The sequence below is a fragment of the Camelina sativa genome, chromosome 8 (assembly GCF_030686135.1).
Source record: "Camelina sativa cultivar CO46 ecotype springtype chromosome 8, ASM3068613v1".
NCBI lineage: Eukaryota > Viridiplantae > Streptophyta > Magnoliopsida > Brassicales > Brassicaceae > Camelina > Camelina sativa.
The window spans coordinates 9,376,880-9,395,260 of NC_141887.1; the positions used below are offsets into that span (position 1 = coordinate 9,376,880).

Below are 18,381 nucleotides of genomic sequence, written 5' to 3' on the forward strand. Positions count from 1 at the left end.
ATATAGAAAATACCATATAAATTTAACAAAACATTTTCCCGCACTTCAGAGTGCAGGTTACTGTCTAGTAGTCCAATAATTATAGCTCAAAATGCTCATCTAAAATACAAAAACCCAGTTTTGTTAATAATACCACTTTTATAATAAAAACCATAAATCTTATAAAAATTTAGTTAAAGATTTTTTTTTTTGTCTTGAGTTCACATTTCTTGATACTTAGGCAACCACGCTTGGATCGATCTTCGAGTCAGAAAGGGTCTTCATAGGTAGAAGCTCCTGAAGTGTATGTGATGTGAATCATGTGATCCTATCAGACCCATTAGGCATAACAGCAAAGCTGTCGATTCAATCTAGGCAACAAAATCCTTTTTTAAAAAGCCATAATGACATGAACCAGGATAGTACATCCTTCCTACCAGGTTTCCGGAAAGAAAAGGATATGTTTGCAAATGAACATGTTACAACAATACTCCACAGTCTAAGATGTGCCACAGTCTAAGATCTGAGACAACATTAGTACGTGAAGGTGGAAGTTTTTTTTTAGTTTCACTGATTATGAATCTGGAGGACTCCATTTTCAACTAATAGATAACAGACTCTTTTTTTTCTTGTAAATAGTTGTTTGTTTCTCATATAATAGTTTTGACTGTCAAAGTAATTAAATTAATACGTTAGACGCACTGTATTAGTAAAAAAAAAAGGACATTAATCTGTTAGCGTGTAACAACTTTAAAAACAAAGCAAAAAAAACTTTTGGAACATTATTTAGTAATAATCGAACAAAATATTACAGCGTAGAAAATATAAACTAATAAAAGTACTCAAAAATTCTAGGTAATATAAAGAAAGAAGAAGGACAACATCCAAATGAAAATATGTGTGAAAGTTTCAATGAGAAGGGAAGAATTTGTTGAGGCTGCAAGGTAGACCATAAAACTCATCGTTTCGCACATCTAGGTTGTATAGTCGAAACTTTTCCCACCATTTCAGCCCGCAATCTTTCTTGGCTTCATCGGTCTCACGAGACAATGTGCAATCAAGCAGTATCGCTATAATTGACGCAACTGTTGTGTGCGACATGAATATCACTCTTATCACATCTTCAAACTGTTTTGTATTCACGAAATAATTCCCAATTTAACGTCACAAAAAAAAAAAAATTGTGATTCTAAAAGTGTGTCACAAAGAAGATGATGAGCTTACCCAATTCGAACGATGATCAGACCGCCAACCTCCATTGTAATATTCTCTGAAATATTGAGGGATTGAAACAGCCATAAAAAATGAAAATCCCAAAATGAATTTGGTGTTGAAGCTATTGAGGTTGCAGAATTGTAGAAAGCTAAGTCCCGCAGAAGCTGCAATATATTGAATTGAATTTATCTTTAGTAAGACATACGATATATATTACTAGTGTATTGTGATGAAAAAGACTTACACACAAAACACAAGACAATACAATAAAGAGATGCCATGATTGGTAATGGTATGGACGCGAAGAAAGCTCCAAACTTTCCTGAATTTTCATCAAAATAAGACTAGATTGGTAATAAGCCTATTCAACAAAATCATTTATACATTTTAATAGGAATATAAAGGTTTTATAGTAAAAAAACCATTACCAAAAATGGAGAGAAAAAGCATGAAGGCAGCTGATATTTGTATCACTCTTCGACTCCCAATCTTTGTCATTGCCAAAAGTCCAACATTTTCTCTAAATTAAGTTACGTACACCCATATCAAAACCATATCATTAGACTTTAAAAAACAGAATTTCTATTTTTGAAGTTAAAGATGAATCGTGGGGAAATTAAAAAAAAAATGTGATGTTGAGATGAGTTTTGTTACGTTGATGTTGTGATCCCTGTGATACCTCCAAGCATCCCATTGAGTAATACGCCAACTCCCTACAAAATATTTATAAAATTCATGAGATGATGAAATAAATAGTCAATAAACGGTTAAATCTTTGTTTTCTCAAAAGTGACTTGGCTGAACTAATGTTAAACTAACCAGCCAGCCAGTACCACGACTAACAACTGATGGTGGGATGGGCGTCGCGCTTCCATATCTTGCGGATGCGTAAAACAAACCAGTCGACTAACATTGTACATAAAACTTATCATTATTCATGCTTAACAATAGTAAGCTAATTAAAATATTATATTCTTTGATTTCTAATAGAAATTTTATATGTAAAAATAAAAGTTTAACCTCAAAGAGAGTAACGAAAGATGCAGCCATCATCGCGAAGGAATCAGTTATGTTGAAAGTTGGGCTTCCCCATTGAAACGGATATGGTATGTATATCCTATGTTCACATAAAAATAATATGAATATCAAAATAGTAAAATCGCCGGAAAAAAAAAGAGGAACAAACATTTCAAATAGAAGAACTGACCAAGGAGTGTTGGTTATGAGACCAGTGCGATCTGTACGACAACTTGTTTGAGTAGTCTGAGGTTTGTGGTCATAAACACCACTCGATGTGAGTAGTTGAGCGAACAACCATACTAGTGGAATACATAGCATTATCCCATAGCGGTCGCATCTGTTTCCATCCCAAAGCATCACTCCTTTCTTCATCTTGAGGCAACGAGGTAAGTACTACACACGACATAAAGTAAAATACTTTTTCTTTTTGTTAATTATGCCAAATCCAGAAGAAAATAAACGAACACATGTGTATGGGTTCAAACAAAAATAAAAATAAAATATAGGAAGCAATGATTAGAGATTTACCTGAGTGATAAATACAAGTATTAGCAATCCAGGAAATCCCACTTCAACGCATCTTGCTAACTGAAAACGAAATAGTTATAAATTATAAAGAATCATATAAATGAATATTATTTAAGGCTATAAGTATTCAATAACATAAAAGTATTATCGTAAATGACTAATGTTAGTATATATATATACATACATACCAAAGGGAAGCCGATATGGTATAGTCCCAGTCCGGTAAATGTTGCCAAAGGAGCAATAGAGAGTGGGCTTAGAAATCTGATCATCACCAACCATGTTGCCAAAAGAGCAACCTCTCTTATTAAACATGCATGTTTAACGGTAAAACCCCAAACCAATATAAAAAACAATAGAAATTATTTACCTAACAATATTTCTCCATATGCCTAGAAAACAGACGACAACTTGGAAACATCCAGTGATAATAAGAGCGCCTTGTATGCTTCTCATTGTTCTCACAAATCTCTGATTTATTTTAATCATCAAACAAATTTTTTATTAGTACAATATATACGTTGTAAAATTAATGATAATATTAATGTTAAGACTTACTTCAAATGGATCAGTGTAGTAAGTGAATCGAGTTGAAGAAATGATGGTAGTGATAGGTATGATATAGGTATAAGAAGCCGCAGCTATTACAGGCAATCGAGTTCCAAAGAAAGACTGAAACATTGTTGTTAATCCAGACACAAATAGTAATGTTTGTATTACTTTAGCCTTTTCTGCCTGAAAATGTCAAAACATATTTTTAAAATCAAAGCATATTTTCTTGTGTTAAGGTTTGTTAAGAACATATATCAAATAATCATATACTTACATCGCCACCTCCCATGAGTGGGACTAATAGACTTGGAATGAGAACTGTGATGCCAAGACTCAGCAAATAATGCTGGAAACCCAACACTACCGCTTCAACTGCAGACACCAAAGTAATACATTTGCACATTAGAATCTAAAATAAATAAAAGAAACTAATATACAATATTCAAATAAAACAAAGCATACACCAAGGAGGAGGACTGTTGACACAGTACTGAATTCCGGGGAGTTGTTCTTTCACCGGGTGGGGTTGTAACTCCTCCGTCCGGTTTCCTGTTCCGTTGTTTCCGCCACCACCGTTGTTTCCACCACCACCAGCGCCACCATTTGCCATGGACGTAGTATGTACGTTTTTCCTTTATCTAAAGTAAACCACTCAATCAATAAACTTTTTCTTTATTTAGTGAGAATTATACGTTAATATACCATATTTATCAATCATTACATCTCCTACGAGTGTATAATGTTTATTACCGTTACTAAATGGCACAAGTTTTGGCTAAATTCGTTTAACCAAAACAAATATTAAAAACGAAATCAATTGCTGAATTTTCTACGTAACAGTTTTTCATTTTATCAAATAAAACTTTTTCCATGTATATATCTACGCTGTTTACAAATGATAATATTTTTAAGGAAGAAGAAGTAAAATCGCGTCTCATCATCATCCTAATTTTATTTTTAAGGAAGAAGAAGAAAAATATAGAGGAAAACTTTGTTTTTTGATAACCTATCATAGAAAAGGAAAAACAAAATCATTTCTCAATATAGAGAAAAATAAATCAACGAAAGTAAAAATTAACAAAGGGCAGAAGTGTTAGAGTTTTTGATTCATCATCCTCTCGTCAATACTAATTTATATTTTCAAAATCAGTAACACAAACACATATTTAGAGAGATCTCAAGACAATATAGCATCGAGAAATAGAAGAAAATGGAGAGAAAGCTTACTTGTAACTTTGTAAGCAAAAGACCAGAGAATCTTTGTGACAGATGGTGGGCGAGAGTGAAGAACAAGTAGCCAAAAAGACTTGTGTGAGAGTGTAATATTTTCCTAATTATGTGATGAATTAAACGACATCTTTACAATTAATGCGGCAATAAAAGTCTAAATGGTTTCAGTTTTTGATATATGAAATTTGAAATAGAAATCATTTTTTTTTTCTGTCAACATCAATTTTAAAATAGAAATCTTGTGATTTAATTCTCATTGTGATTTTTTGAAATCAAAGGTTTTTTAAAATTATCATTGTGATCTGTCTCTTCTGTCCATTACATATATATTGGTATTATAATGCATTTCTTCACTTTTTTTTTGACCTATCAGAAGAACCACGTCAAATCTTTATACAATCATACTGCACCATATTATACGTACCATGAAATAAAATACGTGAGAAGAGTTTTTTGAAACGGTACCCTAGTATCATATAAACGACTTTTATCCGTCTTCTTCTTTTTATTAATCATTTCGGAAATTATATAACTAATATAATTACATATTGGGGACACCAATTATGCTAGCTGGAAACGTTTCGAAACGTTTGGCAAGCCGTCCCTGCCATGTTTGAAACGTTTTGGAGACCTTTCCGAGCCGCTCGTGTTGGAGACGTAAGACTGACTACAAGTAGGCGGGCTACATAAAGGTACACTATATATATTTAGTTTATGCCTAAAGAGAAAATATAATATCATAACAAAAACTGAAGAAATAAATATCAAACCATTTCAAATTAGAGCTAAATTATCACAACATATGCATAAAAAAACTTGCATTTAATATCCTCTCCAAGACATTAAAGGACAATATGAAAACCTCTATGAGCATCATCGTCTTTTTTTTTTTTTTTTTCAACCAAACATTTATAAATTAGAAAAGTACTTCAAGATTGGTGGCTCAAACAGAAGGATAAGAGTTTACAAAAGTAGATTCAGAAATTAAAGATCTTGATGAATGAGCAAGGCAATCTGCCCTTGCGTTGAGGTCTCGTGGGATCCTGACTAGGGTGAAGAAAGGGTATGAAGTTTTGAGTAAAGAGAAGTCTTCCAGCAGCATCGAAAAAGCGGGCCAATCGTCTGGCGTCTGCACCATCGCAACTAGCTCTGCACAGTCCATCTCAAAAGCCTGACAAACAATACCCGCCGCCAGTAAAGACTCCATAGCCCAAATCAGAGCTTGCAATTCCGCGTGTAAGGGGGTAAGGCCTCTTCTGTGACTTCGTGCTCCCAGAAGAAGCGTAGAGTGTTCTCCAGTGCAACACCACCAGCCCAGACCCTGAAAAGGGTCCGTACTTTTCCACGAACCATCAACCTGACAACGGGAAAAGGAGCCCCTTTCCTCCAATATAGGCGGCTGAGAAGAAGAACTCCCCGAATAAGACTTGGCCTCAACCCCTTTCCTCCATCATCGTCTTCTTTGTGACCTTCATTGCAGTTTTTGTTGCCTCCATGGCCGAGACAATACTACAAGAAAAGATGGTTATTGCCACGATATTTTTGCAATGATGTATGCATGTAACAATTTTATTACAAAATAGTGACAAAACTGTTCGTTGCTTTTTTTCATTACAAATTAGCAACAATATTACGACATACAACAATGTCTTCCAAAATTTGCAAGAAATATTCAACGGTTATAAATTGTGGCTATTTTACAAGAAAAGTTTAGTAAAAATATGTGGCAAGATATGTGACACCTTTATCACTGTATTTACAACAATTTATAACTTTTTTGCAACATATATTTCTATAAAACTACTTTATTATATATCATTTTTTTAACTCAATTAATTAAAACATTAATTTAATGCATATTTTAACACTAAGATTGAAATAAAATTATTTGAATTTGATATGTCGTGTTTTTTCTGTATACGGTTCTAAAGTATAACTTTTTCGGTTTAGTTGGTTTAGTCCGTGTTTAGACGAAATTTTTATTAAAATTTTAAATATAGATTATATCTATAATATTTCTAATTTTTTTGTAAATTTATTAATGTCTAATATATGTGTCCGCGATTTAGTTGTATATGATTAGTATTGTACGTGCTCTTTTTTTATATAATAGTTAGTAGTTGAGAAAAGAAATATTATATATGGTAATGTACATCATTATCTAAGTAAATACAATATATTAAAATATATGTAACAAAAGATTTTGATCATTATCTGTTAAGTATAGGAATATAGCCACGTCTCCCTTATCTTGGCGAGGTGAGTTTTTTTTATCAAACTCTAATATAGTTTTAGCTAGAATTAATAAAATTAAAAATAAAAGATATAGTGGAATCTCATATTATTGTTATATTTTCTTTATTTTGAAGATATCCCTTATTAATTAAAATTTTACAGTGCTTTTTATTTTTTTCTTTTCCTTTTCCATATAGGTTACGTACAAACTTCATTATATTAAGGGGAAAAAAAAACAGAACAGAGACCAAAAAAACAGCAGAACAGAGAACCAAAAAACAGAGCATAGATCGTTAGGAATTGGTAATTACACAAGATTCATTATCAGCATCTTCACCACTTCTTTGCTTGAACACAGAGGTTAATTTTTTCATACTTTATTTGAGTTAAGATTTGTCATATTTTAATTATACGATGACATGATTTATATAGTAACGTTGAGTTACAAGGTGAGGCTTTTAATTTTATTTTATTTTGTGTTTGCAGAAGTATTTCTGGAGTTTTAAAATGTCAAGTAACGATACTCATGCTTTAAGGCATTGGATGTATGCAAGAATGGATCTAGCTACCAATCAAGTCTCAGATGCATTCTTAAATGGATTGAAAGAGTTTATGACTGTTGCCAAAAAACATGACTTATATATTCAGAAGAAGATGATATTTTGTCGGTGCACTAAGTGTGAGAATGGACATGACTTATATATAACAAAGGGTTTATGCCCAATTATTTTGTTTGGGTTTCACAAGGAGAAGACTACAAGGCTGATAAGCAACCACGTTATATTGATGAAGATACAAGCATCCCCGAAGAATTTTCTATGCTTGTTCAAAACACTTATGTCGAGATGGTTACAAATGCTTTTGATAGGCGTATGCCATCTAATCGGAACATGGAGGAAGAGTCCAACGAAGAAGCCAAAAAGTTTTTTAATCTGTTAAACGCAAGCCAACATCCAATATATGATGGTTGTCGAGAAGGACTTTCACAATTATCACTGGCATCTAGGTATATGACTCTGGAAACAGATTATAATTTATCAGAAAATTGTATGGATTTTATTGCTCAGATGATGAAAGACTACATACCTAAAGATAACAAGACCACTACCTCATATTATGAGACGAAAAAGTTAATGAGATTTTTGGGTCTGCCTTACATGAAGATTGATGTGTGTTAGAAGAATTGTATGATTTTCTGGAAAAACGATGCAGACCTAAAAGGCTGTAGATTTTGTGGATCTGACATATTTAAAAATGGAGAAGAACCTGGAAAAAAAGCAAGTTCTGTTTCAGCGAATGTTTCATTTACCGATTGCTGATAGGCTGAAAATATTATACCAGTCAAAGAAAACAGCTTGACTAATGAGATGGCACAAAGAACATTATTCAACTCATAGTAGTGACGTAATGTGTCATCCATCAGATGGTGAAGCATGGAAACATTTCAACAAGGTATATCCTGATTTTGCTAATGAGCCTAGAAATGTGTATCTTGGTTTATTCACTGATGGATTTAATCCTTTTGGTATGTTCGGTCAAAATTATTCGTTATGGCCTGTTATACTGACTTCGTATAACTTACCACCTGATATGTGCATGAAACGAGAGTTTTTATTCCTCACAATATTGATTCCTGGCCCAAACCATCCAAAAAGGAGCTTAGACATATTTCTACAGCCTCTCATAAATGAGCTGAATTGTTTGTGGAATGATGGAGTTGAGTCCTATGATGTATCAGTGAAGCAAAATTTTACGTTACGAGCTATGCTTTTATGGACAATTAGTGATTTTCCTGCATATGCAATGTTATCTGGATGGACAAATCATGGTCGCTTAGCATGCCCTTATTGTATGGATGATACTGGTGCTTTTTGGTTGAAAAATGGGAGAAAAACATGTTGGTTTGATTGTCACCGTCGTTTTCTTCCAAAAGATCATAGTTTACGACGTAACAAGAAAAATTTCAAAAAAAATAAAATGGTGGACTCAGATCCACCAACAGCGTATTCGGGAGAAGAATTGTGGAGTGATCATGTGTATAATTTACCAAGAACAGTTGATTGTGGAGGAGAAGGACATCCAAAAATAGTGGGATATGGCAAAACACATAATTGGCACAAACAAAGCATATTTTGGCAATTACCTTATTGGAAAAGTCTTCTCCTTCATCATAATCTTGATGTGATGCATATCGAGAAAAACTTTTTTGAAAATATCATCAATACGTTGTTGAATGTTGCAGGAAAAACAAAAGACAATCTTAAGTCCCGTGTTGACTTGGCAGAGATTTGCAACCGAAAAGATCTCCATATGACCAACGATGGAAAAGCTCCATTTCCATTATTTAGATTGACTCCGGAGGGCAAGGAATGTCTTTTTAATTGGTTAAAAGATGAAGTTAAATTTTCGGATGGTTATGCATCAAAGATATCTTCTTCTGATGGAGTTAAACTTTCTAAACTGAAAAGTCATGATTGTCATGTGTTTATGCAAAGACTTCTTTCGATTGTTTTCGCTGAGTTGCTACCAAACAACATCCACCAAGCATTGTCGGGTATGTTTTCGTTTCTTATGATGTAATTTTATTTTATCTGTTTCTTTTTGTGTAAAGTAATTAAGTATTGATTAAATAGTATATATAATCACACAGAGGCGTATGAGTAGAAAAGAAATATGATTAAACTTTATCTGTTTCTTTTAGTGATACATTTCGTTCGGTTTTATATTTCCCCCTATGGCCATGAGGTTGGTTTTGGTGTCTTTTGACCCAAACTATAAGAAACAACATTAGTTAATAAAATATTTTCTATCTTAACTTTGATCTTCCCTCTTGGTTGTATCTTTATGTTGTTTGTGTAAAATATTAGGTACCTTATGCATGTTTTTTTTTAAGTCATAGCAAATTCTGTTGATTTTATATTGTATGTCATTTTTCATAAATTATCTAATTTTTGTTTGGACAGGTATAAGCTTGTTCTTTCGTGATCTATGTACACGAACTTTTGAAAAAGAGTCGGTGGAAATTATGAAAAATAACATTGTTGTTGTTATGTGTAATTTGGAGAAAATATTTCCACCTTCTTTTTTTTGATGTGATGGAACATTTGGCGATTCATCTTCCTTATGAGACAAAATTAGGTGGTCTTGTTCAGTTCAGATGGATGTATCCATTTGAGCGCTATATGTACCATTTAAAAAAAAGTAAAAAATAAAGCCAAAATCGAAGGATCTATCGTGGAACAATATGTGAATGAGGAAATTTCAGATTTCAGCTCTTATTATTTCGAAACTCATATCCAAACCAAGAGTCGCAATGATTCTCGCAATGATGATGGAGGTGTCGCATATGATTATTCATTTCCAGATATTCCTGAGATATTTATACAAAGTGGGCGAGGTAGTGGTAAATCTAAGGATGTTTGGTTAGATTCTAAAGATTACAAGCGTGCACATTCATATGTCCTTCTAAATTGTGGTTATCTCCATCGTTTTGAAAGGTATGTTATCTCTCTTATTTAATTTAATAATTTTCTAATGTATCTCTTATAATAATCCCAACTCTTATTTCACGTACGTTGAGCAAATCGGTAGATTTTTGTTGTTGTTTTTTTATACCCAAATTTTATACTTGCTTGTGTAGGTTGTTTGATGAGGACATGAAAAACACATATGTTAACCCGTCTCAGTTACATGAGTTAAAAGAATTACATTTTGCATCATGGTTACAAAAACATGTAAGTATTAAGTTAATATTTGTGTAATTACAAAAGTTAAATATGTTGCTCATTCTAGTATGTTATTTAACTACTGTATTTTTGCAGATTCAACTCGACACAAACCGCTAGTGTATATCCAAAATGGTTACACGAATTAGTACAAGGTCCAGCAACTAAAGTAACAACTTGGCCGATGTTTTTTAGTCGAGGTTACAACTTTCGCACGTTTGACCACAAAAAAGATCGATCAACTATGGTGTTTGTGTGAAGGGGCATTTTGCAGTGATTCTAATGAAGCGTCTGACTTTTACGGAATCTTGACACAAATATTGGAGCTCTATTATCCGGGAATTGTTGGTCTCCGAGTTGTTCTCTTTAGATGCAACTGGTATGACTCAACAATGGATAAAGGTATACACATAAATAAATCGGAGATTATCAATGTTAATCGTGCTAGTCGATATGGAAAGTATGATCCTTTTATTCTTTCTAGCCAAGCAGACCAGGTATGTTTTGTATTATATCCTTGTCTAAGTAAAAAGAAGAGTGATTGGTATGCTGCAATAAAGATACAACCAAGAGGGAAGATCATATCCAGTGAAGATATATTATCATAAATGTTTTGTCTCATAAATGTTTTTACCATATATTACAGATTGTGGAGACACCAAACGGTCGTGTGAGAAGAACTCTCAATGAGAAGAACTCTCAGTCAACGGTGGAGTGGCAGCCACCTTTGAAAAGAATGTGGAAAATGATGAGGCTATCAAACAAAAGTTGAAAGAGCTTTATAAAGAGAATGCAGAAATCAGAGAGAAGCTCAATAAGCTTGAAGGATTAGAGAAAATGTTTGACATGTTGTTCTCCCGTCAATCCTCTAATGGTGTGAACAACTAAGTTTCATTTACTTGTTTTAGTTATGCTTTTTAGTTATGCTTTTTAGGTTTTTATTTTGAACTTAGTTTTTATTTATGGTTGGTTTTTTCTATTATTTTAAATTTTTGCATTTTGGAATATTTTAATATTTTATTATTTAATAAAGTTTGTTATGTCTTTCATTGTTTTTTCCTATCATAATATATATTTAATAAAAGGAAGTTTTAAATAAAAATTATAATTTAACAAGTCATGTGTCCAACAAAATATAGAAAAATATTGTGATTCATATTAATGTTGCAAAATTAAGTGGAATGAGGCAATGAAATTTATGACTATATATCATTGTAATAATGCAACGAAATAAAAATTGCAGTGGCAATATTTTTTCAGCATTTTAAGTTGTGAGCATCATCAAAAAATATATGCGACGAGCGTATATTTAAAAATAATTACTACAAATTTGTAATATTTTTTGCTTTATATTTTACATAGCATTTATTTACGACAATATATAGTTGCATTAGACTGTCGTGATTATACCACTAATTTGCTGCATAAACATTGTTGCATTAATACAACACATATAGCAATATATTACTTCGTTGCAAATTTGTAATAATATTTGCTATATTTTTTCTGTGGCAATAATTTGTAACAAATGGAAGTTGCAAACATACGTTACAATTATACGAACAATTTACTACAAAAATAATGTTGCATTAATACGACAACATAGCAAGGAGACTATTTATTGCAAATTTTGCAATATATGTGCAACAAATACCAATTTGCAACGCTCATATAGCAACAATAGAAAATGTGTCTCAATTTTATTGCATTTTCAAATTTGCAACAAAATATGGAGTTATTGCAACAAATTTTAGTGTAGCTATGACTCTATTTTCTTGTAGTGCAATAAACCGCGAGGAAGACTGCATTAGAAAAAACATTGCCCGGTCGCAACAACCAAGCCTTTCAGCTGAGCCCATCAAGAGATCAATGTTCTATTTCCTCGCAGACTAATTCTGTAGAAAAGCGAGTCGTGTCATCATGTTTTATGTGAGGTTGAACGGAAATTTCCCGTCTTACTACGTCAAGACGTTGTGCAATGTATTCGGAAACGATGAAAAGAAGGTGAAGGATTACGTTGTGGAAAGATGGGTGGAATATTCAAAGCTTGTGTCTGCTCTAACTTGTGTTTCTCATTGACGCACAACTCCATAATATTTCCTTTTAAACTGGCTTTTTCCATTTCATATCAATGATTTAATTAAGTTTTTGCAATTTTATTGAAAGTTACAATAAGAATCAACACTACACAAAAACATGGTTTTTGTGACCAACAAAATCGTCTTAAATCGGTCGTAAAGTCGCTATGTGAGACTACTAAAAGACTGTTATAAAACATCACTAATATTTGGTCGCAAAATATTATGATCGCAAAACCGTCGCTTATTTGTGACGCTCTTCAGACAGCCAATGTAGTCGTTAATTAGCGACTACAAAAAGACAGATTAAGAACGTCTTAATTAACGACTGTATAGTGACTCATTTATACAGTTGTAAAATACCACTTATTTTAGACGATATGGTAGTCACAAATTTGCAACGTTTCAAAGCCTGATTTAATACTACAAAGTTGAGGATGAACTTAAAAAATGTGAAATTTTGGTCCTAAAGTAGTCGTTGTATTAGTCACAAGATAGTCGCAAAGTTGTCTGAATGTTTTGTGACGGACTAAGACTAAGTATGATAGTCGCAAAATCGTAACGTATTTACAACAAATTTGCTACTTGGTTTGTGTTTTTTTATAAATGTAAGTGGTCGCAAATCAGTGAAACTATAGCAATTCATTTATCACTGTATACAATTAAATTTGAAAAAAAAACTGAAATTAAAGTAAAATTCCGAATGTGAATGATATTAACCAAAAAAATACAAATCATTCATCGATCCTATCCATGAAATAGTTCTAGGCTAAGGGAGATAGAAATATTACTACACAGATCAAAAAAATAGTTATACAGGCTTAAGAGAGATTGGAATTTTTAGTTAAGTATGAGAGGATTATACTAACAAAGGAGAAGTGGTTGGTGAAGTAATTGGTGAAGTGATTAGTGAAGTAGTTGGTGAACTAGCTCCTGAAGTGGTTGGTGCGGGTGGGTTGACATTGGCTGATGTGGCTGGAGTGATGTTGGCTACTGGGGCTGTTGTGGTGAATGGCGCATGGGCTGGTGATTGAGTAGACATGAATTCTGCAACCCGGGGATCACTGGTTTCAAGTAGGAGACGAGCATCTCCAATGTTTAATACCGTTGTTAATAAATGGCACAAGTTTTTGGTTCAGTTAAACAAAAAAAGAAGACATGATGAATTAATTTGCTGAACTTTCTACGTAACAATTTTCTACTATGTGATCACTCATTTTATCAAACTAAAGTTTTCCATATATATAAAAAAAATCAAGGAGGAAGAAGTAAAATCTCCACTCAAAATCATCCTAATTAAGTTTATTTTATTTTACTAGTTTTTCATTTGCCATAGAAAAAGCCTACCAAATTTTTCATTTACTAACTAAATGCAGGAAGTATATATCATATAATATAAGAAAACCACAACAATGTCCATATAAATAATTAATGATGAGGGTAATGCCTAATGCACATAAAATATATCGACCTAATATCAAAACGAACAAAAGGGGAAAAACAAATCTTTATAACTTATTCTACTCATACATGCATGTGTTTATTCCAAGATATCGTTCCACAACTGTATCTCTTCAAATGTATTGTTTTTATCGTCTACCTAATTCAATACACAAAACTCCAGAAAATCAACATAGAGGAAACTTTGTTTAATTTTTGATAACCCATCATAGAAAAAGAAACAATACTCTCAATATAGAGAAAAATAAATCAAGAAAAGTATAAATTAACGAAAGGCCGGAGGATTAGAGTTTTTCATTAAGAATCCTTTCGTCAAATACTAATTTAAATCAGTAACACAAACAAAATATATACAAAGAGAAGAAGATATGTAGAAGTGGCGGAGAAAGCTTTACTTGTAAAAAATATCAAAGAAGCTTTTGTGAGATATCAAAGAAGAGTGAATATATCAAAATAAGAAGAACTGAATAAGAAGTCAAAAAGCTTTTGTGAGATATCAAAATAGCTTTTTGTTACAAGTCATGTATCAATTCTTTTTATTATCTGAACAATTAAATGACATCTATACAGTTAATGTAGCAATAATAGTCTTAATGGTTTCAGTTTTGACATATGAAATTTGAAATACTAAAATCTTTTTCAGCGGATGTCCCCGAAGGAATTTTGAAAGACTGTCTTTTTTTGGGAAATTTAGAAATAAAGGAGGTTTTTTAAAAAGTTTGTCCATTCACACTTTTTTTTAGATTGTTATTTGTGACGAAAATACCCTTACTAATAGATATAGTGAAGTTTTTAAGAGTTTTAACCAAAAAACAAATAGAAAACCCATGTTAGTATACAACTGTGCAAAAAAAATTTTGAAAAAATTTTTGGTTTCAAAAATCAGTTTGTAAATTGACGATTTTTGGTCTAAATTGTTCAGAAATGATTTTCTACGATTTTTCCAAATTCTGAAACATTTAGACCATTTATTCTACAGTTTGTACATGTTCTACGAAGTTTAGACCGAAATTTGATCTAAAAACTTCAGAAACGTGAATTTTGAATGTTCTACAAAATTAAGTATTTGTATTCTACATTTTTCTTCATTCTACATCAATTCAGAATATAGTTTCCACGTTTTACCCTCTATACTAAAAGAAGTAGAAGATATATTGTAAATAATTTAGGAGTTATAATCTGTAAAACTTAGAATATCATAGAAATAGAAAGAAAATAAATTAAATAAGAAAAGTGAATATTTTTTGAATAATCGTAAGTTATGATTATGATTCTGTATTTATTGTTTAGATATCTTCTAATATATTTTAGAATGTGTATTCTAAATTATTTAGAAGAAAGACAAAACAGCAAAAATTGACATTCGACATAACTTATGATATCGTGATCGGTTGTTTACCGTCTCTTCCACCTTCCACGAAAATTTCACTTACCTGTTTACGATGCAAATCTACGTTACTTGTGGTGTATGGACATTGGATGCCAACAAGGAGTGGAGATTTATTGATGATGAAGAAAAATGTGCGAGATTACTGACTTTGCAACCCACTACGTCTCTTGAAGAGTTGAAGGTGATGGTTTCAGAAGACTATGAAATAGAGCAAAGTATGTTTGATGTGGAAATCAGTTATTTACCTACAGAGGTTAAATCTACGTTGCTTGTGGTGTATGGACACTGGATGCCAACAAGGAGTGGAGATTTATTGATGATGAAGAAAAACGTGCGAGATTACTGACTTTGCAACCCACTACGTCTCTTGAAGAGTTGAAGGTGATGGTTTCAGAAGACTATGAAATAGAGCAAAGTATGTTTGATGTGGAATTCAGTTATTTACCCACAGAGGTTAAAGTTGATTCTCCTCCCGTTGTATTGACAAATGATAGAGGAATGAAAAATTTTCTTGCATATCTGAAAAGGAAAAACATGATTCGGTTGTGTGCTACGTTCAAAGGAATAGTTGATGATGATAGGAGTAAAGTCCAGTTCGATCTGAATAAGTACCCACATGATACAAGTGATGGTGATGATGTGGGAGTTGATTTGGGAAAATCAGTAGCAATTATTTAAAGAATTCACATAAGCCGACTGATGTTGTACTAGAAAAGCCTATTGATGCTAATCTTGGTGATGCTGCTGGTTCAAAGTTGGAAGATTCAATGGTCAAGAAGGGCAAATATTTTAGCAGTAAGGAAGCTTTACAGGCTACTATGGAAATATATGCAATGAAATATAATTGCGACTACAGGATTACAAAATCTGATAAGAGATGGTGGTGTATACGCTGCATTGATAGTGCTTGTAATTGGAGGCTCCGGGCTGAGTGTTTACAACCATCTACATATTTCAAAATCAACAAGTTTGTGGGTAACCATACATGTGCTCCTTCAAAAAAAAAATCATTTTGTAGGACTCCATCTGCAAGAACAATTGGACATCTCATTAAGCAAAGCTATGAGGGTGTGAAAGAAGGTCCTAAACCGATTGATATAATTAATATTATTCATTCAAGGTACGGCTGTGAGCTAACATATCACCAAGCTTGGGAGTCTCGGGAGTATGCAGTTAACGAAGTTAGAGGAATTCCTGAGAAAAGTTATGCTAAGATACCAAAATACTTGCACATGCTACAAGAAGCGAATCATGGTACGTTCATGAATTACGAAATTGACTTTCATGGAAGATTCAAATATCTATTTATTTCTTTTGGTCAATCAAGAAGAGGGTTCTAAAAGGCAATGCGGAAAGTGATAGTAGTTGATGGAACATTTTTGAAGAATAAATACAAAGGAGTTCTACTAGTTGCTACAGCTGTAGATGGTAACTCCAATTTGTATCCAATTGCATTTGGAATTGCTGATTCTGAGAATGATTGTTCATGGGAGTGGTTTTTTATGCAACTTAAGATGGTTATAGCTGATGAAGAAGGTTTATCATTTGTGTCAGATAGACATACATCGATTGCTAAATCAATTGGAAACATCTACCCATTGGATAAACATGGTATTTGCATCCACCACTTGATTAGTAATGTGATAACATATAATAAGGGCAGAGGTGTCGCTGGTATGGTTGCAAAAGCATCAAAAGCTTATAGAGTTGCTGAGTTTGAGAAAGAGTTTGCGCTAATTAACAATATTAGTCCTGCTATTGGAAGTTATCTAGAGGAAGCCGATGTGAGAAAATGGGCTCGCTGTCATTTTCCGGATTATAGATATGACATTAACACCAACAATGCGGCTGAGTCAATCAATGCAGCTTTGAGGTCACCCAGAGAGTATCCAATAATTCATTTGTTAGACAGCATCAGAGAAATGATGACACACTGGTTTTATGAGAGTAGAGAGTTAAGTGCAAAGCAAAAAAATCCTTTAACTGTTGAGGTGGAGAAAAAGATTTCAAGAAGAATAGAGAAAGGTAAATTCATGAACGGTTATCCGATGAGCAGATCCATGTTGCAGGTTAAAGGTAATGGAGTAGATTACATTGTTGACTTAGAAAGAAGGACTTGTTCATGTGGAAAGTTCAGCATAGGAAAATTCCCTTGTAGACATGCTATAAAAGGAGCTTTTGATATAGGCAAGGATCTATATCCTTATGCTGATGATGTGTATACCGCTACCGCATGGAGATCGCAATATGAGGAAACTATCAATCCAATAGGTGTTCCTGAAGAAGAATGTTGAGTCCCACAACATGTTGAAGATGCAAAAGTTCGACCACCTGAAACAAGAAGACATCCTGGACGGCGCAGAAAAAAGAAGATATGAATCCGCTGAAGACAAGATAAAATCATCACAAAACTCACAAGGGTCAAAGAGACATAAGTGTAGGCGATGTGGCAAAGAAGGGCATAACAGAACGACATGTGATATCGTCATATAACAATGGTTTGTGCATCAACTTAAGATTCATGTTCTTGAATTTTTAGTGGATTTCATTTATATTTACGGTACTCTTTTTGTTTTCAGGTAGTTGGTGTTATTTCATAATCACGCAAAGACAAACAAAAACGTTGTTTAGGTTGATCACTTCGATTTTTTTCTTCTTCGATTTTCTTCTTGTTTTATTATCTATCTCTTTGGTTTAATGTGATTTTAGAGCTTATTTCTTCATTTTTTGTGCATATCTAGTATGAAGCTAAAAATTCATTAAAAATATACGATTTAAATATTGCATATCCAGTAAGGAGATAACAACATCAAGAAATTTCAAAAGACATGAGTCTCTACATTGTGATTCAGCAATTTAAAAATACATTAGAAAATCAATAAAAGAAAAACGTGGCAACTAATGAAAAATAAAAGTGTAAAGACACTAAAAAATTAGCAAAAGTGCATAAATTTCACCAGACTTGTCT

The 18,381-nt window shown here is 32.8% G+C and overlaps 2 protein-coding genes and 2 pseudogenes across 2 annotated transcripts; 3 read left to right on the forward strand and 1 right to left on the reverse strand.

The window, feature by feature from the left end:
* Positions 1–1,036: 1,036 nt before the first annotated feature.
* On the reverse strand, positions 1,037–3,904 carry LOC104709388 (Xanthine/uracil/vitamin C permease). The gene is given in 12 exon segments (XM_087461615.1): positions 1,037–1,107; positions 1,233–1,358; positions 1,439–1,516; positions 1,623–1,712; positions 2,064–2,100; positions 2,215–2,278; positions 2,402–2,586; positions 2,931–3,006; positions 3,113–3,213; positions 3,301–3,477; positions 3,569–3,666; positions 3,757–3,904. Coding segments are annotated over 12 exon segments (1,251 nt in total).
* A 1,474-nt stretch (positions 3,905–5,378) lies between these two features.
* LOC104709389 (uncharacterized) lies at positions 5,379–12,563 on the forward strand (annotated as a pseudogene).
* On the forward strand, positions 8,272–11,256 carry LOC147939840 (uncharacterized). Its single transcript, XM_087462996.1, has 4 exons — positions 8,272–9,313; positions 10,025–10,256; positions 10,759–10,981; positions 11,131–11,256. Exons 1-4 carry the CDS (start codon positions 8,287–8,289, stop codon positions 11,254–11,256), a joined length of 1,608 nt encoding a protein of 535 aa, XP_087319122.1. The 5' UTR covers positions 8,272–8,286.
* Positions 12,564–15,797: 3,234 nt separating the features above from the next.
* Positions 15,798–17,906, forward strand: LOC147939841 (uncharacterized; annotated as a pseudogene).
* The last annotated feature ends 475 nt before the right edge of the window (positions 17,907–18,381 follow it).